Source organism: Gilbertella persicaria (genome assembly GCF_025201335.1).
Source record: "Gilbertella persicaria strain CBS 190.32 chromosome Unknown B0P05scaffold_18, whole genome shotgun sequence".
NCBI lineage: Eukaryota > Fungi > Mucoromycota > Mucoromycetes > Mucorales > Choanephoraceae > Gilbertella > Gilbertella persicaria.
This window is the reverse complement of record NW_026251979.1, coordinates 164,971-189,860: the sequence shown is the minus strand read 5'-3', so window position 1 is coordinate 189,860 and position 24,890 is coordinate 164,971. Positions and strand designations below refer to the sequence as shown.

At 36.6% G+C, this 24,890-nt stretch overlaps 12 protein-coding genes across 12 annotated transcripts; 3 read left to right on the top strand and 9 right to left on the bottom strand.

The window, feature by feature from the left end:
- Nucleotides 1–520: 520 nt before the first annotated feature.
- Nucleotides 521–3,870, bottom strand: B0P05DRAFT_469346 (CBF/Mak21 family-domain-containing protein; the record flags this gene model as incomplete). Its single annotated transcript, XM_051574490.1, has 8 exons — nt 521–1,051; nt 1,103–1,408; nt 1,480–1,689; nt 1,752–2,076; nt 2,132–2,718; nt 2,770–3,270; nt 3,320–3,571; nt 3,622–3,870. The coding sequence occupies 8 exons, from the start codon at nt 3,868–3,870 to the stop codon at nt 521–523; spliced, it is 2,961 nt and encodes a 986-aa protein (XP_051435239.1).
- A 4,430-nt stretch (nt 3,871–8,300) lies between these two features.
- On the top strand, nt 8,301–9,228 carry B0P05DRAFT_540325 (uncharacterized protein; the record flags this gene model as incomplete). Its single annotated transcript, XM_051578051.1, has 1 exon — nt 8,301–9,228. A coding segment is annotated over exon 1 (327 nt), but the record flags the coding sequence as incomplete, so codon positions are not given.
- Nucleotides 9,229–9,674: 446 nt separating this feature from the next.
- Nucleotides 9,675–10,420, top strand: B0P05DRAFT_509500 (cell division control protein 42; the record flags this gene model as incomplete). The annotated part of the gene is made up of 4 exons (XM_051575586.1): nt 9,675–9,730; nt 9,782–9,838; nt 9,899–9,932; nt 9,984–10,420. Exons 1-4 carry the CDS (start codon nt 9,683–9,685, stop codon nt 10,418–10,420), a joined length of 576 nt encoding a protein of 191 aa, XP_051435237.1. The 5' UTR covers nt 9,675–9,682.
- B0P05DRAFT_540314 (Metallo-dependent phosphatase-like protein) lies at nt 10,408–11,729 on the bottom strand. Its single transcript, XM_051578050.1, has 8 exons — nt 11,620–11,729; nt 11,423–11,569; nt 11,306–11,373; nt 11,108–11,261; nt 10,986–11,056; nt 10,890–10,936; nt 10,739–10,833; nt 10,408–10,695 (listed from the first exon to the last, which is right to left on the bottom strand). Exons 1-8 carry the CDS (start codon nt 11,698–11,700, stop codon nt 10,426–10,428), a joined length of 933 nt encoding a protein of 310 aa, XP_051435236.1. The 5' UTR covers nt 11,701–11,729; the 3' UTR covers nt 10,408–10,425.
- Nucleotides 11,730–11,805: 76 nt separating this feature from the next.
- Nucleotides 11,806–12,588, top strand: B0P05DRAFT_540294 (Sedlin). The gene is made up of 5 exons (XM_051578049.1): nt 11,806–11,878; nt 11,925–12,021; nt 12,062–12,128; nt 12,170–12,257; nt 12,303–12,588. Exons 1-5 carry the CDS (start codon nt 11,837–11,839, stop codon nt 12,447–12,449), a joined length of 441 nt encoding a protein of 146 aa, XP_051435235.1. The 5' UTR covers nt 11,806–11,836; the 3' UTR covers nt 12,450–12,588.
- On the bottom strand, nt 12,271–13,094 carry B0P05DRAFT_79304 (mitochondrial pyruvate carrier). Its single transcript, XM_051583864.1, has 4 exons — nt 12,952–13,094; nt 12,900–12,903; nt 12,748–12,844; nt 12,271–12,700 (listed from the first exon to the last, which is right to left on the bottom strand). The coding sequence occupies exons 1-4, from the start codon at nt 13,029–13,031 to the stop codon at nt 12,561–12,563; spliced, it is 321 nt and encodes a 106-aa protein (XP_051435234.1). The 5' UTR covers nt 13,032–13,094; the 3' UTR covers nt 12,271–12,560.
- Nucleotides 13,095–13,287: 193 nt separating this feature from the next.
- B0P05DRAFT_579106 (Anp1-domain-containing protein) lies at nt 13,288–14,436 on the bottom strand (the record flags this gene model as incomplete). Its single annotated transcript, XM_051581903.1, has 2 exons — nt 13,288–13,518; nt 13,585–14,436. The coding sequence occupies 2 exons, from the start codon at nt 14,434–14,436 to the stop codon at nt 13,288–13,290; spliced, it is 1,083 nt and encodes a 360-aa protein (XP_051435233.1).
- Nucleotides 14,437–15,359: 923 nt separating this feature from the next.
- On the bottom strand, nt 15,360–16,525 carry B0P05DRAFT_540282 (uncharacterized protein). Its single transcript, XM_051578048.1, has 2 exons — nt 15,906–16,525; nt 15,360–15,852 (listed from the first exon to the last, which is right to left on the bottom strand). Exons 1-2 carry the CDS (start codon nt 16,450–16,452, stop codon nt 15,581–15,583), a joined length of 819 nt encoding a protein of 272 aa, XP_051435232.1. The 5' UTR covers nt 16,453–16,525; the 3' UTR covers nt 15,360–15,580.
- Nucleotides 16,526–17,578: 1,053 nt separating this feature from the next.
- B0P05DRAFT_579105 (autophagy-related protein 22-like protein) lies at nt 17,579–19,167 on the bottom strand (the record flags this gene model as incomplete). Its single annotated transcript, XM_051581902.1, has 4 exons — nt 17,579–17,908; nt 17,957–18,266; nt 18,313–18,699; nt 18,761–19,167. The coding sequence occupies 4 exons, from the start codon at nt 19,165–19,167 to the stop codon at nt 17,579–17,581; spliced, it is 1,434 nt and encodes a 477-aa protein (XP_051435231.1).
- Nucleotides 19,168–19,455: 288 nt separating this feature from the next.
- B0P05DRAFT_579104 (uncharacterized protein) lies at nt 19,456–21,198 on the bottom strand (the record flags this gene model as incomplete). The annotated part of the gene is made up of 10 exons (XM_051581901.1): nt 19,456–19,518; nt 19,560–19,712; nt 19,784–20,047; nt 20,097–20,227; nt 20,271–20,394; nt 20,528–20,615; nt 20,658–20,712; nt 20,752–20,887; nt 20,932–21,049; nt 21,134–21,198. The coding sequence occupies 10 exons, from the start codon at nt 21,196–21,198 to the stop codon at nt 19,456–19,458; spliced, it is 1,197 nt and encodes a 398-aa protein (XP_051435230.1).
- A 68-nt stretch (nt 21,199–21,266) lies between these two features.
- On the bottom strand, nt 21,267–21,923 carry B0P05DRAFT_540260 (uncharacterized protein). The gene is made up of 3 exons (XM_051578047.1): nt 21,669–21,923; nt 21,533–21,615; nt 21,267–21,489 (listed from the first exon to the last, which is right to left on the bottom strand). Exons 1-3 carry the CDS (start codon nt 21,908–21,910, stop codon nt 21,359–21,361), a joined length of 456 nt encoding a protein of 151 aa, XP_051435229.1. The 5' UTR covers nt 21,911–21,923; the 3' UTR covers nt 21,267–21,358.
- A 25-nt stretch (nt 21,924–21,948) lies between these two features.
- B0P05DRAFT_540258 (cysteine synthase) lies at nt 21,949–23,265 on the bottom strand. The gene is made up of 4 exons (XM_051578046.1): nt 23,170–23,265; nt 23,078–23,119; nt 22,767–23,012; nt 21,949–22,718 (listed from the first exon to the last, which is right to left on the bottom strand). The coding sequence occupies exons 1-4, from the start codon at nt 23,233–23,235 to the stop codon at nt 21,987–21,989; spliced, it is 1,086 nt and encodes a 361-aa protein (XP_051435228.1). The 5' UTR covers nt 23,236–23,265; the 3' UTR covers nt 21,949–21,986.
- Nucleotides 23,266–24,890: the final 1,625 nt, after the last annotated feature.

Below are 24,890 nucleotides of genomic sequence, written 5' to 3'. Positions count from 1 at the left end.
ATTACACAAAAAAATAAACCGTTACCTTATGTATTTCAATGAATTAGTACAACGTTCCACTCGGCCTAATACAACTTGTCTAATGAAAATAGAATTGAGTGACAACTTTTTTGTTTGTGAAAATGTAGTGTTTTGACGTATAAAAAAGTGGTTGGAATCCAGTATGCATCATTTTTCTTAGTATATCAATAAAATGGACTCTGTCATATGAAAACCTTCTTTTGTTTGTTTGTCAGGATAGTGCATACCTTTATGTATAACGTTACTTTTGTTTCAAAAAAGAATAGCTGCAAAAGAAAAAAATTACATTCGTATAACCCTTCATTGGACAAGTTTTGAGTAATCTTTTAACAAAAAAAAAGTGACATGATATCTCCGCTCTCCAAGTGTTAGATTCTGTTGTCTTGAATCAATTAAAATAATCCAATCAATAAAGCTTTTTAGGAAGTAAAATTCTATATTATATTAAGCTTTTTTTTCAATGATAAAATGACTATATGTACAAACAAAAAAAACTGGGTTATTCATTGTCGTTTTCCAGATCCTGTTCAATAAGCTTGGCATAATCTTCGTAAGAAGCAAAGGTAGGAAGGCGTTCCTTTTCTTTCTTCTGCTTCTTCTTTTGACGCTTACTTAAGCCTTCATCTTCTTCCTCGCCTTCATCATTGTCATCTTCGGCCGGTCTCTTCATTTGGTTCTCAAACTCTTCCATATCGGATGCATTCATGAATTCCAATTCGTCTTCCATTGGCTCACCATCTTCATCCGATCCAAATTCCGCCATGTCTTCTCCGAATTCACTCTCCTCTTGCTCTTGTTCATTATCTACTTCATCGTCGCTGTCATCCATCAATAAGGCTCTCATTTCCTCATCGTCTTCGTCGTCTTCCAAATCTTCTTCGTCGTCATCTTCGTTGTCTAATCCTCCGGGTATAGAAGACATCATAGCACGCCACACTTCATCTTCTTCTTCATCATCACCTGTCTTTTCTTTTTTGGATTTTTTTGGTGTACTCAAGGCTTTTTGATGGAAATACTTATGGAAGAAGACCTAATAAAATACAATGTTAGTCTCTCCAAATAAGCGTTTAATACTTTATACCTCGTCTGCTTCAATATCGTCTTCTTTCTTTTGCAAGAACTTTTCAGAGTTGAGAGGAACAGTATTAGACATACTGCTGCCTTTTGTGAATGTGATACCACCATCACGTCTGCTGCCATGAAGAGGCTGCATGATGGATTGACCCTTTGATGTCACTGTTTTCTTTGCATTACGATAAACAAATCGATCCAAAAAGTGCATTAATGTGAAATGATGCAAATCAGTCTGGTTTTGGATAGGTTCACCTTCAAACAACTGTTCAGCATATTTAGCAATAGAAGGGTGATAATGTGATTTGAAAGGAATCTAGGAGTGAATGTAAAGTTAATATATGCTCTACTTTGCTTTTTCCCTAAAAAGTATATATATCTATTTACCAGCTCCCACAAACAACTCTTTTCGGCATTACTAAATCTAGGATCACGCTTTCTGCCATCATATTCAATCTTGGTAGGCTTTTCTTCAGTTGCTTTTTTCTTTGTTTGTTCATCCTCATCTTCTTCAGGTGCATCGGAGAAATGTTCTTCTTCATCGTCTTCTTCAGGTGTGGTCAACATGGCTCTTAAGCCTGGTTGTGCTTCCATCAACTATTATTGTCATTTCCCAGATTAGTGTCCAATCAACAAAACAAAACGAAATAAAAAATTACCTGACTTAAAAGGAAAAAGATACCTGAGACAAAAGCTGGTTGATTACGTGCAGCAATCTGTACCATGCGCTTTATGAATGCTTTCACACGATGAGTGTCTGAGTCGGCCCGAATTGCTTTATAAAGCAAGTTCAAGTACATACTTTGCTTAGAAGAATGGCTGACTCTAGGATCCAACAAAGATTCATACAAGGTACGATAGAAACGGTCAGATACAGATGATTTGGAAAGCGAGATAGTGAAAATGAGAGAAAGAGCTTGAATAGCAGCATTAAAAGTACTAGCATGAGTCATAGTAAACAAAACTTCTAAATGCTTCTCCACCCTACAAGAAAAGAGAATAAGCAATGGTTGCATATACATACATTTGCTACACTTACATCTCATCAGAAACGTTTGCAAAATGGAAGGCGCGATTTACACCAGTCAGAATAGCAGCAATCATTTTTGCTTGGTGGTCTTCGAGTTCTAGGCCCTTCTTTTGTTCCAACTTTTCCTTCTTCTTTCTCTTTTCGCTTTTTTTCTCGGGCTCTTCGGGCTCTTCTTCTTGATGTTGTTTTTTCTTTCTTAACTCTGCCTTTTCATCATCTTCTGAGATTTTAAGAAGCTTACGGAAAAAGATAAAGTATAACTCGACGAGCTTGTTGGCAACAACTGTATCTTTGGAAGTCAAGATGGTCTGATTCAAGGTGATGATAGCATAATATTGTGCTTTCTCGCTTGTGCTGGGATGTAATAAGAGTTGTTCTAATTCTCGAATGACAAAAATCTTCATGCCGGGATGTTTAACTAACAATTCAATCAAAAGCTGAGATGTCTTGGCTGCGACTTTGTTGTCTGAATCACCCAATTTGTTGGCAAGCAATTTGAGTAAGTTTTGTTCTTGTTCAGGCTTGTTAGCCAAGAGATCGTATAAACAAGTGACCATGTTGTTACGAACATGCATCAAAGTATCACGAGCAAGTTCCTAAAAAACAATTGAGCTCTAAGCTTTTTGGTAGAAAAGATAGATACTTACTTCGATTAACTTGAGGAATTCCAGGTAAGTCTTTTTAAGATGGTCTTCAAAGATCCATAACAACAAGTGAAGGTCTGTAACATCCTTTGAGGCAAGTGGTCTATCAGCAAAATAAACCAACTTGCGGTCAGGCAACACAGAGCCGATAAACAAATCCTTTAAACTAGTGACAGCCATAACAGCTTCGTTTCTTCCCTTCTTTCTACTCATTGACATCAAAGTGTCCAAGGTCTTTACACCGTGGAGCGGTGATTCACGAAACATCAAAGTTAAAGCAGAAACCTTGTCGTTCAATGTACCTGAAGTAATAATGTTTGACATGAAGCTACGATTGGATGATGTCAAAAGAGGATGCTTTTCAGCTTTGGTGTTTTCTTCGGTCAAAAGTTCTTTAGCGAAGGCATATTTTTCAGAGGTCTCAACGGGAGAGAGACGTTTTACATTTTCAAGAGAAATTGGAGAGAGTTCGACATTGTACCAGAAGGGTGTAGGTTCAACAAGCTATCAAGAGAATTAATTGATTTGATTATGATTGGAGCATTTGTCTTACCACACTCTTGCTTGAGTTTGACTTGGTTGGGTGAATTTTGTATTCTTCTTCCTCTTCTTCTTGTTCTTCTTGTTCTTCTTCTTGTTCTTCTTCCTCCTCCTCTTCTTCTTGCTCTTCGTCAGCACTTTCTTCTGATTCAACTTCTTCTTCGGCTTCTTCAACCTCATCCTCAGTATCAATATCCTCTTCATATTTGTCAGAAGTCAAGCCAATGTTTTGCATAAAGGCCTTCAGTTCATTCTTAATAGCATCCTATAACAATTCATGTCAATATCAATTACTTAAAAAACAAGTTTCCATACATCAGATTCTGTAGTGCCAGTAACAAGGTCATCATTGTCCTCAGTATCAATGTTTTCCAGGAACTTAATGTCGCCCTTTGTTCCACCTAAAGCCAAAACTGCTTCACGAAGAATATCGTTTTGCGAGTCAGAAGCTTTTTTCTCGGTCTTGTTGACAGTTTTGTTGTTTCTTTCAGGCTTTGTAGTTTTTTGTTTTTTTTCAAAAGACTTTCTCTGTCCTTTCTTGTTCTTTTTGTCAAAAGCTACCATACTAAAGTAACAGTGTAATAAAGAAAAGGTTTTTCATTACTTTTTTTCTCTGCAAAATGTGTAGAAAAAAAGAAGTCATTTGTGACTATTTCTAAGGCGCATAGAAGAGGATAGATAAGCCCCCTTTTTTCAGCGGAGATCTTGCATTAATTTCTTTTCATGGTCCTCATAAAGCTTATACTTAGTTTTGGTACTTAGTCATACTGCATAAGCTTCAAGGAACTTACTGTTACGACGGCCCTAGTCTGGCAGAAGTGTCTCCTGCTAATAAGGTACGATTTATTTCTAATGCGATCAATGCCAGGCGCTATTTGGCGAGGTTTGAATCTAAGTTTTTGAGAATCCATCGAAAATCCACAAAATTATGTTTTTGACATTAAAGTAACTAAAACGCAATTTTCGTATCTTGCTGCAATAACAAAAGCTGTTGAATATCAAATTGTGAATTTATTGGTGAAGAGAATGCAGCAAAAACCGAAACAATATCAAGGAAGTTTGCAAATTAGTTTTTGAAGTTTTTAGACTATAACTTGTCATTTCTATGACTAAATGCTAAGACAAAGTCAATAATAAGAGAACAAAACTTTGTCGCTTCTTTCGAATACTTAAATATGACAATGAGTTATTATAAAGTAAAAGAGATAAAATAAAATTAAAAACGAGACAAGGACTATATAAAAGTTAAAACCAAGCGAAACAATGATGAAAAGAAGGAGAGATAAAAAAATCAGTCAAGACAATTTGTCTCTTCAGCAGCGCGGCAGCCAACCGCCCGGAGGGTTTGACTGAATGCTATACTTGCAAGGAAGGGCTCTCTTCGATGTATATGAGCCCAATGAGCTTTCCAAAGTTCTGAAAGAGCAATGACAAGTAACGTTTCGACTTCAATCGGACAAGAATTGTTGACATTGATTTTGTTGAAGTCTAGGGATTGAAGAGCTGAGGAGATATCATCGATAGAGGTACCAGGCCAAAGAAATTCACGAATAACAATATCCCAGAAGATGAACTTTTGGGGGCATCGAAAGAAAAAGTGGAAGACAGTTTCAACTTCTTGACAGAAGGAACAAAGTGGGGTAGGAGCAGTGCAAAGAGCCATGTTGAAGAGAAGGGATTTGGTGAGGACTTTCCCAGTTAGCAAACGGTAAATAATGTTACGCTGTACGCTGGTAAAATTCATGCACCAAAAGAGCTTCCAAGCAGAAGGAGAGACAGAAGATTGACCAACAGATCCCTGTATAGATGCTTTTACCAATGCGGCTTTAAAAGAACGTCGAGCATATTGAAAGGTATCAAATTGAGGATCTGTAATTGGTAGGTGCAAGGCATGGATAAAAGAGTAAAATCCAATAGAGCGCTTGATTGCTGGTACGTAGACAGGATTGTAAAGGTCAAGGGTAAGAGGGGGAAAGGCATTGTTGGAAAAAGGGCTCCAGTTGGCATCTACCATCATTCACCACTCTAAGAAATTTTCGGTTGACAAAGAACAGGTCTCGAGAGATATCAGCCTCTACAATGGGTCGGAGGAAATGTCCTTGAGGATGATAGTCATATAGAGCAGAAACAGGAAGAGACCGTAGTTTCGGAGACAAAATATAAGAGGTAGAGAGGCGGACGACTACAGAGAGAGGTAGCAGAAGACAGTCAATCGAGCTGGGCATGTATGTGTAATTATTGCGTGGAATAAGGTCCATAGTTCAACAGATCATTGTGACGGTGTTGGTAGCCATGAATCTAAACGAATGTGGACGAGCTCGAGAGAAAAGTAAGTGAAGCAAAAGATTGTCCGTTTAAAGTAGTTGGCAGCAATGGTGGAGTGCGAAATCATGCACTAGACTACGCTCTGCTGTTGGGTGAATGAGCGGATGAACCTAACGGAAGTACAATGAGCTTTGCTGTGTCTCAAGGTCCAAGACACCTAAACCACCAAATTTACTAGGTGTAGTCATCAGTTTCCAACTTAGGCGAGGAAAAATACCATGAGTGACAAATGATGTGATTACACTTCTGATCAACTGAACAATGGCTTTTGTTACGGGTGTGACTCCTAGCAGGTATCAACATTTTGACAGAATGAGCGCATTTGCTACAGTAGCGCGTCCTAAAACTGAAAGGTCGCGGCTGGCATAAGAGTCAGCGGCTGCTTTCAAAGATCCAATAAACGAGGAGAAGAAGGATGTTCGCTGAGTAGATGATTGTATCAGAGGGAAGCCCAAGTAAATAATGGGATCAGTATCGCTGGAATCCCAAATTTTGTTGATTTCAAGGTCTTCTAATACGGATATCCACTTGTCATTCATATCTCTACCTGATAGAGAAAGAGCTTGAACTTTATTGAAGTTGATTTTGGCGTTGGAAGCATCACAGTAGATACGCAAATGCACTTGTGGTCTGAGCAAATCGTCAACATCCTGAAGGAACACCATAGTATCATCCGCATAACTTAGAAGCTTGATAGGTGGGAGAATTGGCTGAATATCAGTCAAATTAGATTTTAAACAATACCTAGTAAACTGATTATCCATAAGTATAGTTTGTAGTAGAGATTCAAGGGTGAAGTTGTAAAGAATACAAGAGATTGGATCACCTTGCTTCAAACCACGGCGCTTGGGTACTAGAGTAGATGATAGCCAACCATTCATGTTGATACGAATCTTGTTTTGCTGGAGGAGAAAGTACAGGCAATCGACTAATGTTTCAGGAAAAGCAAGGTGCCGTAATACGAGAGATAAGTATTCTAAATTAACCCGATCGTAAGCCTTTTCTTGGTCTAGTAGTAGCTCTAAGTCTTGATCTTCTTCCTTATAGTTGTAGGCAGTATTTTCCATGATTATTTGAGTCAACATACCATGCTCAGCAATGAACCTGCCAGGCATAAACCCTAGCTGGTGTCGATTGATCATGGGAGATGCTATCGACATGATGCGCTGATTAAGAATTCTGGTAAAGATTTTGTTATCAGTGTTAACCAATTGTATTGGTCTATAGTTGCTTGCAGATGTTAAGTCACCCTTTTTCGGAAGCAATGTCATCAATGATATTAGCCAAGAGTTAGGAAAAAGAGACCGGGACAAAGTATCGTTGTATACTTAAAGTATTAGAGGCTTTAGGCAAGGGATACGAAGGACAATACCAAGAATTTCATAAGGCAAACCATCACTAGCAGGACTACTTTTTCGAGGAGAGCGTTTGCTTGCATCTAAGATTTCATCCCAAGTGAACGGATTGATCAATGTTGATGCTTGCTCAGTAGTAATTTGCCGGTGGGCAGAACTCAATAGTGATCGTACATCCCTTAAATTAATGCGGTCAGGCTTGTACAAAGTCTTGTAAAAGTCAACCATGACAGCAGTTAGGCTTGCAGTAGTGGAGACAAGAGTCTGAGTCTGAGGGTCTCGAAGTGCAAGAATTGACCTTTGAGAAGAACGAGTAGTAGCCAATCGTTTAAGATAGCCAGCAGATTTTTCTCCTTTTTCACGCCAGACTTTGCCTGCTTTCAACTGATCAATTGCAGCCATCTCTTCTTGTAGTGTACTAAGTAAGGATTCTACTGAAGGCAACAAAGACGACAATATAGCTGTATTTTTATACTCTCGAAGAATTCTGTTTCGTTTCGATTGTAAACGCTTAATGGTTTTCGTTCTCCAATTGAGCTTATTTAACTGAAAACTCCGAGTGTATAACTTGACTTGTGCTTTTAATTAATCCCAAATGTCCCGAGCGGATTTACCAGAGTTTGGATCAAGTAGGTTTTCTTGCTCAACGTGTTTTGTTATGTGATCCGTAAGACCCTCTCGAAAAGCAGCCAATTTTGCCAAAAATAGATTACCCTTCCAGGATCCCTTTCCCATTGCGGCTGAAGAAAGCTGATAATGGGTCGTCAGTAGAGCATGATCTGTCCAACTGTACTTAACAAAGGATTGTGACATGGATTTGATATTGGATGCATGTGATGATGAACAAAAAATGTAATCAATATGGCTACGATTACCGGTGGTGCCAACAAAGGTAGGTAGCTGTTCATGTTCAAAACAACTATGGTATAGTACAGACAGTAGAGTGGCCCAATCTGCGTCTATGTTTGATTTTTTGTGAATGTCATAATTGAAATTACCAACGGTGATGGTTGGGACAGTGGAAGAACGTAATTGGGTCATAAGAGCTTGGTTGGCAGCTAAACTTCTAAAGAAGTGGAGTCTACCGGTTCTCTCAGCAGGGACATAAATATTAAGGATGTATATCATAGGAGAAGAAGGATCTTGAGTGTCAGAGACAGAAGCAAGGACTAACTTATTGTCTTGAGCAGTGATCTCTTCATGTTGTTGAATAGCATAGTTTAGCTTCATTTCTCGCTTCACAATATACAAGAAAAGCCAAAGTAGCGGAATTTTAATTACAGATCATGGATGTTCATATGCAAAATACAGTATTTCCAAGCCGTCGATGCATTATCACACAATTTCGAGTCCTGTCAAGTCCCTCTTCAAGTCTGTCTCCGTTTTCCTGTCTCTGAAATTTTCATTCATCACCCACAACCCTCTGGTCCATCTTCCTTTCCTTTATACCGCCTGATTCTCTTTTCCGCAAACCCTCTGATCTCTCCCGCCTCATTGGTCACGATCTATTCATCCACGATACTCAATCTCTATCCATAAAATACCGCACATGCAATACATTGACTCAACACCGTCGTATCCCCCTTCAAATTTTCAAACATATCCACAAATAAAAACTATTTCTCAAACCATTTGTCCTCGCTCACCTTGAATCTACTATGATCACACCTCCCCTTAACACTTGCAACATCCTACATCCTTCTTGCCTGCAATCCTATGTCACCACACTTACATACTTTCAATCTGTCTCCTCATCACTAGTTTTCAGACCTGCACCTCTCACTATTTCTGGTTATAAAGCCTTACTTCCCCAACACATTCCTACACCCACCTCACCTTTTGACATTGTCCCTAATTGGAAAGCCTTTTGGTCACTTCAAATCACACATCGCTCCCGCAACATCTGGTTCCGCTTCCTACACAAAAACATCAACACTCGCTTCTACCTACACCAAAAATTACCGAAGCTCATCACTAGCCCTCAATGCATTCACTGTCCTTACTTCCGTCGCAACACCATTGACACACTTGACCATTTCAACTTTCTTTGTCCAGTCAAATACAAAATCTGGTGTCACATCCTCTCCACATATATCGTTCCTTCTCTTACCGCTCCTTCAATTCACCTCTTACGACAACTCCTCAATCTCCGTACCACCATCAGTCGCTCCAGTCATTCTGCATTCCCAGCCCTATTCACACAACAAATCTGCGCTAGCACATTGGAAGGTCTATGGTCCAGCCATTGGTGTTTGGTTTTTGATTCCACACCCTTCACCTTTTCTGCTGTACTCTCCGATGAACAAGAACTTATACTTTTTGACTGAAATCACTTTCCTTACTAGCCAAACTTACGCATCTTTCCTCTCCCCCTTCTTATTGCACATCATACCCCTCCAGTCTTAATTATCACTCATTATGACATCTTTAAGACTTTAAATAAACAGGAACATTGTTTACAAAAAAAAAAAGATATATATTGACACTCCGTATCTTATTCATGCGTGTGTGTTTATATGGGGTGTATGTATACACTGCACGTGTTTATAAAGCAATAGATATCACTTGACTTGTCCCTTTATTTTTTATTTTTTTCCACAGTGTTAGGGTGGTGCTTCTATTTTTCTTTATTGGGTAAAATTGAGCATTTTTTCATATTTTTTTCTTTCTTTCTTTTCTTTCTTTTTATAAACAAGATGCAGACAATCAAGTGTGTTGTAGTGGGTGATGGTGCAGTTGGTAAAGTAAGTGTAGGAGAATAATCTAGTGTTCATGAGCTTAATCATCCTCTCTAGACGTGTTTACTTATTTCATATACAACAAATAAATTCCCCTCTGAATATGTGCCTACAGTAAAGTATTATATATAGGTGATTCATTCCCCCCTCCCTTTTAACTAACGACTTGTTCAGGTCTTTGATAACTATGCTGTTACTGTCATGATTGGTATATATACAAAGAGATAATAGGGTCACTTATTAACTTTCTGTTCTTTAGGTGAAGAACCTTATACACTTGGGTTATTCGATACAGCAGGCCAAGAAGATTATGATCGTCTAAGACCTTTATCTTATCCTCAAACAGATGTCTTTTTGGTCTGTTTCTCTGTGACTTCGCCAGCATCATTTGAAAACGTGAAAGAAAAATGGTTCCCAGAAGTCCATCATCATTGCCCTGGTGTTCCTTGCCTGATTGTTGGTACGCAAGTTGATTTACGTGATGATCCTGCTGTCATTGAAAAATTAGCTCGACAAAAACAAAGACCGATCAGTTTTGATGCAGGTGAAAGACTGGCTCGTGAATTAGGAGCTGTCAAATATGTTGAATGTTCTGCCCTAACACAAAAGGGCCTCAAGAACGTATTTGATGAAGCTATTGTGGCTGCATTAGAACCTCCAGTCAAGAAAAAGTCAAAAAAATGTCTTATTTTGTAATAAATTTATATAAAGTATTGACTACCAGGTCCATTAGCCATGGTTGTAGTGTCGCCTTGTACATCATTTTCTAAAAAGATGGTATAGTCACTAGACACAATAGGGCGACTTTCTTCTGGAATCTTAAGGATAGCAGCTTTGTTTCCACATCGATAGCAGTAATTGGGTGCTGACCATAATGTCACCAAGTTACCTTCTTCAAAAGGATAATTGTATCCTTCATCTACTAATTGATGGCTTCTGACAATCAAACCAATACCATTATTATGACAAAACTATAGAGAATAAGGTACATTCAAATCTGGAGGGTTTACTTACTGCTGTCGTAGGCACAGGTCCAAATAGATATCCTCCTCCTCTTGGACTAATAGCCCATGCTTCTACTTGTGTCTCTGGATCAGACCATAATAAGTCTAAGAAGAAGGAGGGAGGGGGGTCAGTTTAGTAGATTGTGTATCTATAAACTTACCACAATGACCACCACTTTGTGGTAATTCTTGCATTCGAAACAATGTACTAAATATCTTTTTGTTTAATACTATGGAATGATTTTCTTGTACTTTACCGAATCGAATCAATCGAAGGTAATTCAGGGGATAATCCACCATGAACACAAAATACAGAGCCATCAATCACCTTTATTCTATTAGAGATCTATATCTGTGTATGTGTAAACTATAGACTTACAGCAGCTAATGGCAAATAATCAAAGACAGTACAACACCATTCCCAGACCTTTGAATTCTGATATTTTGCTAAACATTCATCATAAAATCCATAGACTCGAGTGACATTACGACTTTCGTGATTGCCTCTTGTGAGTGTAATACGATCAGGATATCTAGTGTTGATGAGAACAAGCATTTCGTGTTATCTATACTTTACTTGACTTTATATAGCAGCAATAAGGTCAATGTCTCTAGTGAATATCGACCACGATCCACAAAATCACCCTACACTATTATGAATATAAGATAGCATAGATTTGTTGTTGTTTTTTACCATAAATATATAGGATGTCTGTGGTAAATCACCTCCTACTTCAAATATCTTGACAAGGTCATAAAACTGTCCATGAATATCACCACATAAAGTCACTGGTGCATTGACTGGGACCACAGTAGACTCTTCTGCAAGTATCTCTTTCAACTAGAGTATGAAATTAAAACATAGGAGGAGTATTAAAAATATATATATACCTTGTTACATAGTTGTCGCATATCGTTTTCTGGTAAATACTTGCATTCCTTGATTGACTCGATGCAAGCGTCAATGTTCATTGTGTGTATATATATATATATATATATATATAAATAAATAAAAAGAAGAAAAAGGAGGTAAAGAAATAATAATAAAAAAAAAAGGACACTTCCGTTTTAAGCCAATTTTTTTTTCTTTTCTTTTTTAAATTTTAATATGAGTAGTGAAATCAACTGTATTGCACTGATTGGCAAACAAGTAATGTAAAACAAGTATCAAAATGTAGACTTACATGTTACCATAGAACAACCCTTTGTTTATAAAGAACTTTAGTACATCTCATCCAGATTTGAAATACCACTATATTGCACATACATCTATTGATGTCATTGAAGAAAGGAGTAAGACAACATACGGTTCATTCATATACTCATTCCATAGTTGCCAATGGACCCAAAAACCTTGATTCTTATCTGGGTTTACTGTATGCTATGGAAGACTTGGCAGTGTAATCATATATATATACAACTATCTATTAACTTTTCCTAGTTATGGCTATGTCACTAATACGCGCGTTAAACTAGTGGTTGTTGTCTCTGTGACCGATGGCACGATTCGTGATGCAGACATGAAAGCGGTAATTGAATCTCTTTCTATCTTTCTTTATTGACCTTCTTTATAGTTGTTTAAAAGGATCCATTCTGCTTATGTATCCAATATCTGCAATCCTTTTTACAATATGGATTCACAAAAATCAATCAACAGTAAAGCCTTTTCTCGGGCTATTGAGACAATAGGTTTAAATGCACGTACAACATTAGATATATAAATCCCCACTTTATTGTTATTTGTCTAAGCAGATTCCTTAACAACCTTGGAGACTTCTTCCTTTTTACCGAAACTAATCACAATAAACACACTTGTTATATACACTATAGACTTACTGGTTATATTGAAGGTAACGGTAACCTTGAGTTAATTGAGCTGCTTCATTGACAGCATGACAAGCAAACAACAAATAGTTCTTGGGCTGAACAGCCAAAGCAAAACGCATGAAAAGAGCAGAGTAAAGACATAAAGCTAACAAATAAAAACTTAATGATGATATACATAGATAGACTATTTACCTGTTGTCATGTTGCCAGAAATTAGACTAGGATCCTTTTGAGTATCTGCAATGGCAGCAATAGGAAGACCCCAGTTGACAACAGGGCCCCAAAAATGCTATTAAAAAAAAGGGGGGGTTATATTTCGCTTATGGTTATAGATAAACACGTACAGTACTATAATAATAGAGTCAATAAGAAGATATAGTATAGAGAATAACTCACCTCATTAAATAGCCTTTGAATTCTTTGGAAGTAATTTTCTGAACAAAACGGTTGGCGATAGAACCTGAAGCTTGTGACATAACTGGGTAAATCTAGAGAAAGAAAGGGTAAAATGAATGTATTTTTTAAAAAAAAAAATTTCTTTCTTTTCTTATTTGCTGAAATTCAACATGACTCGATTCCCAATCGGAATCAAATTCTCTCTTATGAGATGGCATCCATACGTCTGTGCACCTATCTTTGGAAACAACAACAACAACAAAATACATAGATTGGCCCCATTGCATTATAAGCATACTAGGTTGTATTTATAGTACATATATGTCATGAAATAAATTAACTGTTCTGAATATGATAAATAATATAACCAGGAAGACCATAGACTGAGAACCCCATAGATTTGGCCATTTTAGCAAATCCTTCTGTTTCTACTTGATGTTGATATGTAAATGCTGGGAAATTAGCTCCTTCACGATGCACATGTGCTTTCACAAGTGTAAATGTAGCCCCTACACCGTCCAAAGGTACTTTATAATCTTTAGGAACATCAGTAGGCATATCCACCATCTAGTGAAGGAAATTGTATTAGTATATATATCTTTTTTTTTTTTGTATGTATGTTTATAAACCTACCAAATAACGATGTGTGGGGAATTCATAATAGCCTTCCAACAAGACAAAATCCGGATCTAATCCTTCCTGAATTTCTCTTGACCTTTCTGTTTCTTGCCAGTTGTTTTTATCATAAGCCCAAAATGCATGATCTTCTCTCTGCAGTAAGCAATTAGGTACCACCACGTCAGCATCAGCATGCATCAGGTCTTCAAAAATACTTTCTGGATATTCCACCACATCCACATCAATCCAAGCAACCCAGCTAATATCAGGTCTTAAGGCAGCCGACAACAACCAATTACGAGATCGAGCCATGATACTGCGTCGAAGGGGCTGCATCTCATACGTGTGTCGCTTATCACTCGGTAATTCAAAATCAAAGTCCTTTTTAAAGATATGGACTGAATCAAACGGCTGGTCTTGCCAACTCCATCGATTTCTAGACTGGAATCGTTCAACATGTTTCTCCAGGGCGTCGATGGTATCATCTGTAGAATCGGACACTAAAAAGCCAAGTGAGATAAGGTGGTTAGGATATGAAGTTTGGTCCAGTAGTTCGAAATAGCGATCCAGGTAACGTGCAGCGTCCTTGAGAGGTGTGAGAACAAGGATCTTTTCTTTCTTTTGCTTTGCTCTTTTAGAAGAAGATGTGAGCTTATTAAAGTCTGTAAATAGCTTGTTCTTTGTCACAAGAGACAAAGAGGGTATATTGAGTGGAAGAAGGTGTTTGCTGTCATTCTTTGTACATAAAGTGTCATTCTTATGGACTGTAAATGAAAACAGACTAGAAAGATACAGTAGAAACAAAAGGACAAGAATGGCTGATACAGCAAGTATCTTTTTCGAACTTTTGTTTGTGGTGAATGACATGAAGAAAAGAAAAGAAAAGGTAATTTTAACTTGAGCAACTAGTTTTAAGGGGAGATTTTTATGCGCCACATACATAATTCACAAAAATAACATAAAAAAAAATTTTTTTAAGCCCTCTTTTTCTCCTTGAACAACTATTCATTGTTCCTTTTTTCTTTCTTCTTTTTTCTTTTTCTAGGTGAATATCTTGGCAACAAAGATGTAGATCATTTCTTTACGGACTTTAAATAGACATGTTGTCAAATAAATCAACCACCTGTCTATTCAACTAATATGAATCCTCATGCATAAAGACCTTGTATCACACTATATATTTAGAAGAAATGTCAACAGCATGGATAGACAGAAATTCAGCCACACATTAAGATTATTCTGAGCCTGCCAAGTCTTTTTTAGATGCTATTTTAAGCCATTCTGTGTTTGATAGTCAGTGCATATAATGATGACTCTTGATCAAAGAAGAAGAAAAAAAAATCCCCTTCCAATTTGTCCCATGTTGCACACAATTTCAAGCCATTTCATATTTGGAAAGCTTGATCGATATTCAATGACAAAGGCACGTACGTATTGTTTTCATACACTACATTCCTTTTCTCAAAATACAGACATGAGTCTAAACCTTCAGATTATCCTTTTGATCAAAGCAATTCTTGTTACCATTATTCCATCAATGTCATGTGATGATCATTACGATAAAAGTGCACAATGGCTAATCTCTAAAAAATAAAGGGTGCACTTTCATCCTGTCATGAACAAAGAATGCCTTTGTTTTTCAACAAATATGCATATTAAAAAAATGCAATGAAAGGGGGTTGCCTAATTTTTTTTTATGTAAATTAAATAGATTGAATAAATTAAGTTAAATAGGTTTCAAAAAAAAAGTTTATTCTTCATATAGATTCTTTCATAAAGAGATCAAAGGTAAAAAAAAAAAATGGAGGAAAAGAAAAAAAAAAAAAAAGAAGCTCTTGTTGTTATCATACAAATGTACATTTTTTTCTTCTTTTCTTGATAGAAAAGAAAACAATAATAAAAGTGTGGCAATCTTGGAAAGAAAATATACAGTCTAATCCAAATGGGAAAAGAGAAAGAGAGAAAAAAAAAGGGCTTATAATAAGAGGGAAAGGAGCTTTGTACATAGAAATTAGTGAGAACTTGAGGTAGGACTGAACCATCCCAATTGGTTAAACACACTCCAGAGTGCGCTAGTCTTGTTTACATCAATCCGTACACATTTCTGTGCATCAGATTTTCTAAAGGCGACGTCCATTTTGTCAAATTCTTGGGCGGCCATGATAAGCGACCGTCTACACTTTAAGTATTGTTCGGGTGTTAAGCGTAAAGTGGATGCAATGTTGACTTCACCGGGATGTAACATATCATAATAAGGTAAATGATGAATGGCCAAAGGAGATCCTATCAAGGTATGAATAACAATTCATAAAAAAAAAATTTTTTTTTTTTTTTACCTTTCCATACAACCTTAACAGCAGGTGAATGTTCAAACACACTCATGTCAGGAATCCAGTCAGGATCATCAAAGACATCTTGATCACTCATGGAAATATCCACACGATCATAAGCAGCGGCAGCATCTGTTTTTGATTTTTTGATATGGCGTTCCGTTGTTAAAATATTGGCGTACGTTGGCTGGTTCTGTGTCACTTCCGTCATTTCTTCATTCCGTCTTTTTCTTGAAACTCCGTTGAAAACGTCCATGGTAAAGCTGCCTCGGGTATGAGGCGAGGGAGATCGACGAGGTATTGACTTTTTAGAGCGACCATGGTTGACAGGGAATGGATCCTTAAAGGCAATGACGTCTTTATCGGGTGTTGCCATGGCTCGACTATAACGGCGGGCATTGGATTTTCGACGTTGATCTGCTGAGTAATGAGGTGGTGAAGATGGGATTGAAAGGCGTCCAACAAGTGTAGAAGGTAAAGACAATTCAATTGTGTCTTCGAATTGGTCTTTTGGAGTGACAGGAGGAGAAAGAGGCACTGAAGAGATCATCATTGATAAATTACAGAAAAGAAAGAAAGAAAAAGAGAGAGAGAGGAGAGAAAAAAAAGAAGGAATCAGTTTACGCTTTATGCTTTTTCGACTGTAAAGGGCGCTAATTAGATTTTTTTTATATTTTGGCTTTGTGACGTTGCATTTTAGGCCGGGGCCTGATTTCTTGAAACCTGACAATCGTCTTGTATGCACGTGGGATCGTCATATTCTTCAGCATTTCATTGGCATAGAGAGTTGTCGATCTATTTCATTGGTTGTACAAGTCTATCGTCTTGCTCTGTGTAGATGAAAGCCATTGCAATCTGATGAATTACGTATCAAGAAGACTAACATTCTGCTTTTTATTAATAAAGAGACAAGAATAGAAACAACTGATTTTCTTCTTCTTTTCACCTTACCATTTGCAGTAAACGATTAGGCTTATTTTAGACTTACAATCCTTGAGTTACGTTACAAGAATGAAATTTGAAGATCCCTTATTGAAGCATTGATTGGGCCTTTATTCTTGGCATAGTCTAGTGCTTATATATATATATATATATACATTATAAATGACTGCATACCTCTTCTTCTTCCAGTCTATATAGAATATATGAAAACACATGAAATCTAAAAAAAAAGAGAAGCAACACTGGTAATACAAGTTACTTTAAAAAGCTACTTGGCCTGGATCATTTGAATCGAGTCACCCTGACATATTTAAATGCCGCTATTGACCCTATACAACAACGCTTGACAAGTTTTCATGAACCCAATGAACTTTGTAGACTAAAGTAACGCGTGTTTAATGTATGTTTATCTCGAATGGATGAATGACTGCCATTGACTCTATAAAATAAAGTTTTTGCTATTTCAATACCGCATAAATGAATCTGGTGTAATGGCAATACAGAGTTTTATTTCACGGATAAAAGGGGAGGAGAGGGAGGTAAAGAGAAGCGATATGTATATGCCACAAAAACCTTGAATGCAACCATACACTTCTTTTTTGATAGCCTATACTCGAGGTCCTATAAAAATAGCTAATCCTCGAGTAATGCTGTACAACAATACTGCCTTTAGTATGCTTTTAATAAGCCAAGAAAATATTAAAAAAACAAGCTTTCCTATTCTGGTGGATATTGAATCAATTAAAATTATCGACGTTTTTCTCGTATTCAGTCAACTCTAATTTAGCCTTGTCAACGTCAATGAAACAAAGAATAAAGGTAGCCAAGACAAACAAGCCTAAAACGAATGGCCATCCTTTCCAAATATTAGAAGTGGATTGTGTAATGGCACCAATGACCACAGGTCCTATCCATGAAGAAGCCTTATTGACAACGCTTGCAAGGCCAAAAAATAAGTTTTCTTTCCCTTTAGGCACGAGTTCAGCAAGCATTGTTTGTTGCCAAGCCCAAATAGGTGCTGTAAACAAGCCTTGCCACACGTTCAGTACCCATAATTCTCGATGAGTCTAGAAAAAAAAATGAGTTTTCAATGGTCATGTCTGTGTCCTTCTTACTTTGATGCCAAATTGATCAAAATAAATACCAAAGCATCCCCAAACAGGTACAAGCCCAGTTAAAACAACAATGGATAACAAACTGGTTTTAGTACGAATTTTAAATACTTGCGACATCCACAGGAAAAACAAACAACCCAAGATGGAAGTAATGGCTGTCACTAGCCCAAAAATGACATTCTGTTGAGGCGAGAACCCTGTGAGTTCACCTTGAATGATGGTCGACATTTGTCCAATTGTCGATACTGCATCTGAAAACATGAAATACGCAAGGATATACATAAAAAGATACCGAAGCTTACGTGCTTCTCTAACATCAATGATTAACCCTAGCCTATGTAGGAGTGGTTACTTACCTTAGGGCTTGAATAATGGATTGCCAACCAAACGTAAGATAATGAGCACCTTCAGGTAGAGGTGGACCCCTTCTTCCTCTCGGTGTCCATACAAAATAGGGAATGGCATTGATTGCCCAAAACCCAGCACACACAACTGTAGAGATAAAGTTATATACTGGCGCATTACCTAATACATGCTCCACGCCTGGAGGAAAGTCATATTTGCCTTCCCAAGAAAGAAACGATACGCCTGATAACGCACCTGAAGTCACCAAGAATCCAATATTAGAGAATGTGGTAGATATAGCAGAGATATGATTACGCCATCTCTCTATCACTAATTCTTTTTCTTTGTTTGATAAATTTGGATTGACTTTAGCGTATCTCACAATCGGCAAATTATCACTATAGAATAACCCTCGTCAACAATTAAACAACGCAGGCGTCTTTTCTTTTTCTTTTTTACCTCAGGTTAGGAAAAGCAGCTGCATAAAAAGCCAAGGTAGTACCATAAGATATGAGAGCAATACACATGATAGCCATCATGATGTTCCAGTGAGTACCATCATCATTGACGAGTGTTATTGGTAACGCTTGAAATAAACAACCAATCACTGTTGAGCATAGTAAAATAAAGCGATTCCAATGGCCATAATCTGCCAGACTACTGAATGTGGTAAATAAGAAGAATTGGATTGAAAATGCAATTGATTGAACATAGAGCAGCATAGAAGATACAGGAATTCCTCCAGGTGTATTGATCCATGCTACATGACAAGGCTGTAACGTGTCTTGCATGTTACATCCTTTGATGTTTGGTGTATCAGGATCAAATCCACCCCGATGAGCCAAATACTGAAGAATGATTGGCATAAAACCATAGATTGTATATCCATTGTTCTACAGAAAAAAAACAATGAATACATAAATCACAACTGACACTAAACTCACTCCATTGTAATAAAGGTAATAGCCCCATAATTCCCATTTGGTTGCTAGTGGTTGATCTAATGGATCCAATACTCCTTGGACATCGTCTCTTATCCTAAATAGATCTTCTTTAGAATCCTGCTTAAACGAGAAATGCATAAGAAAGAAAGAGAGAAAGAAAGGGGGAAAAAAGGGGAAAGTTCAAGATATTGGCAATGTGTTTTATTTGCATTAGTCTTGATCTAATTGCATTTGATTCAATACTGGTAAAATATTCTCCCATATAGATATGCTCTAATTCTAAATTAACAATGAATCTGTAATCATCATTTTACCTTTTTATAAAAATCAATATGACAATCAGCATAAGCAGCCAATCCTTGTTTCAATTCAGATTCCCTTGCTTTTTGGAATATTTCAAATTCTTTGACCATTTGGTTTGAATATTGATTGTTCTCGTCATTGGCTTTGGCTACTTCTTCTTGAAGCTAAACAAGTCAATATCATACAGTATCAATGGCATACTTACTTGTTTTATTTTAGACTCCAGTCTAAATACGCGTTCATGTCTTGCTCTACCATTGTCCATCATTTTATCTGTCATGAATTCAGTGATTGTACCACTATGATGTGGTCCATGTCCTAAATTCTTGCCAGGGTACAAAACTCTTTCTCTTTCCAACACAATCGACTGTAAAGCAGTAGAAAGATCTTCAAACTGAACTTGCTTTTGATCTCTTTCTAATAATTGTTCTTTGGTTGCATTACAGTAGTTTAGTAATTCATGCACATCATTCAGAAACATCAAATCTTCTTGTTCTCTCTATATATATCATAGTATCAATACATTTTACAATGGAGAATGATTTTACCATTTGTTTTAATCCTTCAACATAAGATTCAGTTGCTTCTGCAAATTGCCTAAGTGGTTGATCTACATTGGTTTCTAATGCTGATAGTCCCCGAATACTGCCAGCAAAATGAGTGTAATGCTGTTCAAGGCCTAATTGTATATTACATATATGTATATAACCTAAGCTATATACCTTGTTGTCGTTTGCCTATTCTTGAATACAACTTTTCTACAATATTGAGATTGTCTTCAAACTTATCAATCGTTTCTTTCATATCAACAAACTTTTGATCAGGTTTTTTGACTTTGACCAATGACTTGAAAAACGAACCAAACAAGAATGAATTCTGTAAAGAGGCTGTCTTTGTCTGTACTTTTTTATCTGTTTGCTATAGAACCATAAGTACACACAAGTACATAAAGGTGCATATACTCAATAATTTACTTTACAAAATCAGTAGACTCTAAAAAGAGTCTTGTATATTGTGATGCTTGAAACAAAGGATGCCTTGCTATTCTATCCATAAACCACTGTAATCTATCGCATGTTTCAGTGAGGATTGTGTGAGTTGTTACTTACGCTAATCTTCTGTGTTCAATAAACATGGGGTCAAATCGATCTCCTTTTACATATTCTATTTTTAATCAGATAAGCATAACTCGAATGGACTTACTCATGCGATGTTTTTCAGGCAAGGGCGGTACTACACAAGCTGGGAATTCAATGGTCAATGCATTATGTAGCCATAAAAAATCTCGAAATCGTCGTCGTACAGGCCTATTATCCACAGAATAAATTTCAAGTGCTGTCTAATAAATAAATGAGCACATGGTATGTCATATTTAAAAATTACCATCGTAAATACTCTATAAGTGATAAAAGAACCGTCCGTGCTTTTCTGAGGGTCGTCTATTCTTATTGTCATAGGTTCTGCCTTAAACTCATCTTGCTTAGGTTGAAAGAGATCTGTACTTGAAGATGCCAAGTTCTTTTTTTTTATTTTTTTTTTTTTATTTATTTATTAATTAATATGTTCTTATGTGTATCAAACATACTTGGTCAAAATAACTTGAACTTGAATAATCTCGGTCTTGAATAGACCAAGAAGGTCCTTGATCATTATCATAATCACTTGTAGTTGACATGTTTATTGTGTAATAAAAAAAGAAAGAAAAAAAGAATAAGAAGGAAAAGGAAAAATAATAAAATGACGAATTTTATTATAAATTTTTTTTTTATATATATTTTAAATCATGATGACAGAGCGCATAAGTTTTGGTTTATTGTTCTGCTTCAGCAACAACCACATCAGATCTTTGATTAAATAGTTCATAATTTGGGTTCTGTGAAGTAAATCTCTTTTTTGCTTTGCATATTTTACATGTTTGAATAACAGACGGCACTGGTTTAGCTAGATAACATGAGATATAGTACACAAATTTGATTTTACTTACAATGAATACGGCTTTTTGATGTAAGATAGGGTAATAAAGAAGTATCACATCGTTTACAGACAGTTCGTTTGATGCTCGGGTCTCTAATATAAGATAATATGTGAATACAGCATGAAGCAATACTGGAATCGCTTACAGTCGAAGAACAAGACGAGATGTGATTTGTTTCATATTATGATTCAAATATCTTGAAGTGCCATACAAAGTGCCTGGTGGATCACCTTGCCAATCTTTGATAGGTTTTTTTGAAGTTGATTTTAATTGGGTATCATATTGAATGGTTGTCATAAGAGTAGCTGCTTGATGCAGGAAACTAAGGCGTTCAAATATCTGTGTGTTCTTTGGGTTAACACCTGTCTTTTTGTCTTTTTTTGCCATAAGTGAAAAAAAAAAAAGAGAGAAAAAAAAAACTCAAGTTGAATAAGTCAATGTGACTTTGCTTTATGCATTTATTTTATGGTAAGACAACATACTTTTGTAAATGCTCAGGAATAGCATCTGACAAACTCTTGGATTCCAACCACTTACGGCTGAAAAGACGAGATTGATATCTATAAGCACCATCACACAAGAGGGTCACGATCTTCTTGCCCTTACCAAGTTGCTTAGCCATTTCAACAGCAGCAACCACATTCAAGGCAGAAGAAGCACCGACATAAATACCCTCCTCATCTAACAAACGGTAGACCATCTTGATGGTTTCTTGATCAGGAATGTTCAAAGCACCATCAATCAAATCAACATCAGGGCACAAATTATCAGTGATACGACCTTGACCAATACCTTCTGTAATGGAAGATCCACTACGTTCAAACAATTTATGTCCACTGGTAAAGTAACTGAAGAGAACAGATCCAGGGGGATCAGCAATAAAAATCTTGACTTGGTCTCCCTTTTTGTCTTTCAAATAACGAGCTGTACCAGCAAGGGAACCACCTGTACCAGTGGCACACACAAAACCATCCACTTCGCCATTTGTTTGAGCGAAAATTTCAGGACCTGTAGTCTCAATGTGAGCACGACGGTTAGCTGTGTTATCGAATTGATTGGTCCAGACAGCATTTTCGAGTGAATCAGCATGACGCTTGGCTTGGTGATTGTAGTTTTCTGGATCATTGAATGCAACAGCTGGGACAGGATACACTTCAGCACCCAACATACGCAACAAATCAATCTTTTCTTGAGACTAATAGATCCTAGGATCAAATTTAAATCGATAGTCAATGAATCTTACCTGAGTGTTGGGCATGTAAATGACACATTTATATCCTTTGGCACGACAGACATGGGCTAAACCAATACCAGTATTACCAGCAGTGCCTTCAACAATAGTACCTCCAGGTTTAATCAAGCCTTTTTCTTCAGCATCCTTAACGACAAACAAAGCAGCACGATCCTTGACAGAACCGCCTGGGTTCATAAATTCAGCTTTAGCTAAAATTTCAGAGCCAGTTTCTTGTGATAATCTATCTAAGCGAATCTTTTTGTGTGTGTGTGTATGTGTGTGTCAGTTTAAATGTTTATCATTTGGTTTGATTAAATTACAAGAGGTGTATTGCCAATAGCGCCGATAAATCCATTCGTAATCTAAAATAGGATGAATATTTGTTTTTTTTTTCTGTCAATCAATACTTTACCCCAGGGCGACTACCAGGATGTACAGTGGAAAAAGCACGACGAGCAACCAAGCGTAAAGAATTCATGTCAAGTTAGAGAAAACAAAAAAGAAAAAAGGGGACAAAATAAAAAAAAAAAAAAGCCAGGGTAAAATAAGTCGTTATTTCTGCTTGTTTTCATTGGCCCAAGGAAATCTCTCTCGCTTAATCATTAGTAATATCTTTCCTCACGGATAGTTTCTTTGTGTTTCTTGCCACAAATACTTTATAAAAGTGCCTTTTTTTATTGTTATTTAATCAAAATAACTCTATCATTGGTTTCTATAAAGCCTAAAAACAAGAGTGATAGAGTTCAAGCACTCTACTCCTACATATGGACATAGAACTACTTTCTCTTGCTACCCATACAGCATGATTTGTTGATTATAAGACATAGCTACATTTATAACATGCAAAAAGTTGTTTTGGACATCATTTACTTGATTCAACTTGTTAGTTTCGATACAGTGTCCTGCCTGCATAATGTGTTGAGATTCCTGAATCTGCACTGCAATGACTATCAATAGTCTTTTTCTTCTAATTGTCAATATAAGAAGCTTATTATACGAATGTTTATAAAACCTAAACCTTCTTAAATCAAAATAATTGACATTTCATATCAGTGGTTTAAATTGGGGAATTATATGCCAAACAGAATATGGTATCTTGAATGCATAAATATTCGGGACAATAATACAGAGCATGATAGGATACATGATCTGAAGTGCACGGCAAATAAAAAAATATCTCTATCTTATAACTGAAATACGTCAAGTATGATTGAATTGAAGTTACAGTGATTTGCGTTTGAGCTTGTGAATTTCCGGATCAGTCAATGATAATACTGTGACCTTCCTATATCTTAAAAAACACATGAATCTTACGGTGAAGCAGTGTATACATCTCTGGCAGACTACTCTGGTAGACTACCGTATCTTCACATATTTTTTCCCGCGATGAAATACAGTGTTCTCTTTTCAATTGTCCTCTCTCCATTATTTGAATGACTCTAACAACCAATATGGTACTCTATAATAACTGCTTTGAATGCGATAAAAAAGGCTTCACTGCATCTCAGAAACTTCGAAATTACTTATGTATTATACAAAGAATCAGGTTTCTTATGTATCACCCTCTATCGGACATGTTCAAACCGAAATTCGCAGAGTACCGTATAGAGAGGAGATAGTTAGAGAGCACTCCATCCAATTCAAAAAGCAACAATTTTTTATGAGTATACAATTTTCTAAAGAAGAAGAAAATTATTTTCAGTAGACCATTTTATAACAATAAACAGGTTTTGATTGTTTATCATATAAAGAAACCAGTCATTTATTAAGCCCATTTAAAAATAAATGATTTATGTGTGAAAAAAGAGCATTGCATAATAAAATGAAAAGAACTACTAAAGAACTAATAGCAGCTATATTGTCAAAATGAATGTTCGCCATTAAAGAAATAGAATTACATTGTATTTGTCATGTCAACTGCGATTAAAAAATTTAGCTTCTATTGGAGAGAACATTTATGCACCTTCCCCCCCCCCTCGGGAAACAACTCCGGACTCAACTATTTTTTCTGGTCCTGACATACACCAAACGGAAAAATTATCCGCACATTTCTGAAAAAAAGATGTGCGTACTTTTAAAAAAATAAATCGCACAGAAAAAAAAGAAAATTTAGCGTAGTATTTGAAAAAAAAT

What these genes read in the sequence shown, in the direction of transcription:
- B0P05DRAFT_540314 (XM_051578050.1), bottom strand. Translation starts at nt 11,700, where the DNA reads ATGAACATTGACGCTTGCATCGAGTCAATCAAGGAATGCAAGTATTTA. An exon ending in AGACATCCTATATATTTATG is followed by an intron (nt 11,374 to 11,422) that starts GTAAAAAACAAC and finishes ATAATAGTGTAG; the next exon opens with GGTGATTTTGTGGATCGTGG. An exon ending in TTGCTGCTATATAAAGTCAA is followed by an intron (nt 11,262 to 11,305) that starts GTAAAGTATAGA and finishes CATCAACACTAG; the next exon opens with ATATCCTGATCGTATTACAC.
- B0P05DRAFT_540294 (XM_051578049.1), top strand. Translation starts at nt 11,837, where the DNA reads ATGAGTAGTGAAATCAACTGTATTGCACTGATTGGCAAACAA. An exon ending in TTGCACTGATTGGCAAACAA is followed by an intron (nt 11,879 to 11,924) that starts GTAATGTAAAAC and finishes ATGTTACCATAG; the next exon opens with AACAACCCTTTGTTTATAAA. An exon ending in GCTATGGAAGACTTGGCAGT is followed by an intron (nt 12,129 to 12,169) that starts GTAATCATATAT and finishes AACTTTTCCTAG; the next exon opens with TTATGGCTATGTCACTAATA.
- B0P05DRAFT_79304 (XM_051583864.1), bottom strand. Translation starts at nt 13,031, where the DNA reads ATGTCACAAGCTTCAGGTTCTATCGCCAACCGTTTTGTTCAGAAAATT. An exon ending in TTCTGGCAACATGACAACAG is followed by an intron (nt 12,701 to 12,747) that starts GTAAATAGTCTA and finishes TTTATTTGTTAG; the next exon opens with CTTTATGTCTTTACTCTGCT.
- B0P05DRAFT_540282 (XM_051578048.1), bottom strand. Translation starts at nt 16,452, where the DNA reads ATGATGATCTCTTCAGTGCCTCTTTCTCCTCCTGTCACTCCAAAAGAC. An exon ending in TGTTAAGGTTGTATGGAAAG is followed by an intron (nt 15,853 to 15,905) that starts GTAAAAAAAAAA and finishes ATACCTTGATAG; the next exon opens with GATCTCCTTTGGCCATTCAT.
- B0P05DRAFT_540260 (XM_051578047.1), bottom strand. Translation starts at nt 21,910, where the DNA reads ATGGCAAAAAAAGACAAAAAGACAGGTGTTAACCCAAAGAACACACAG. An exon ending in TCTCGTCTTGTTCTTCGACT is followed by an intron (nt 21,616 to 21,668) that starts GTAAGCGATTCC and finishes ATCTTATATTAG; the next exon opens with AGACCCGAGCATCAAACGAA. An exon ending in ATCAAAAAGCCGTATTCATT is followed by an intron (nt 21,490 to 21,532) that starts GTAAGTAAAATC and finishes CATGTTATCTAG; the next exon opens with CTAAACCAGTGCCGTCTGTT.
- B0P05DRAFT_540258 (XM_051578046.1), bottom strand. Translation starts at nt 23,235, where the DNA reads ATGAATTCTTTACGCTTGGTTGCTCGTCGTGCTTTTTCCACTGTACAT. An exon ending in CTATTGGCAATACACCTCTT is followed by an intron (nt 23,013 to 23,077) that starts GTAATTTAATCA and finishes ACACACAAAAAG; the next exon opens with ATTCGCTTAGATAGATTATC. An exon ending in TTTACATGCCCAACACTCAG is followed by an intron (nt 22,719 to 22,766) that starts GTAAGATTCATT and finishes AGGATCTATTAG; the next exon opens with TCTCAAGAAAAGATTGATTT.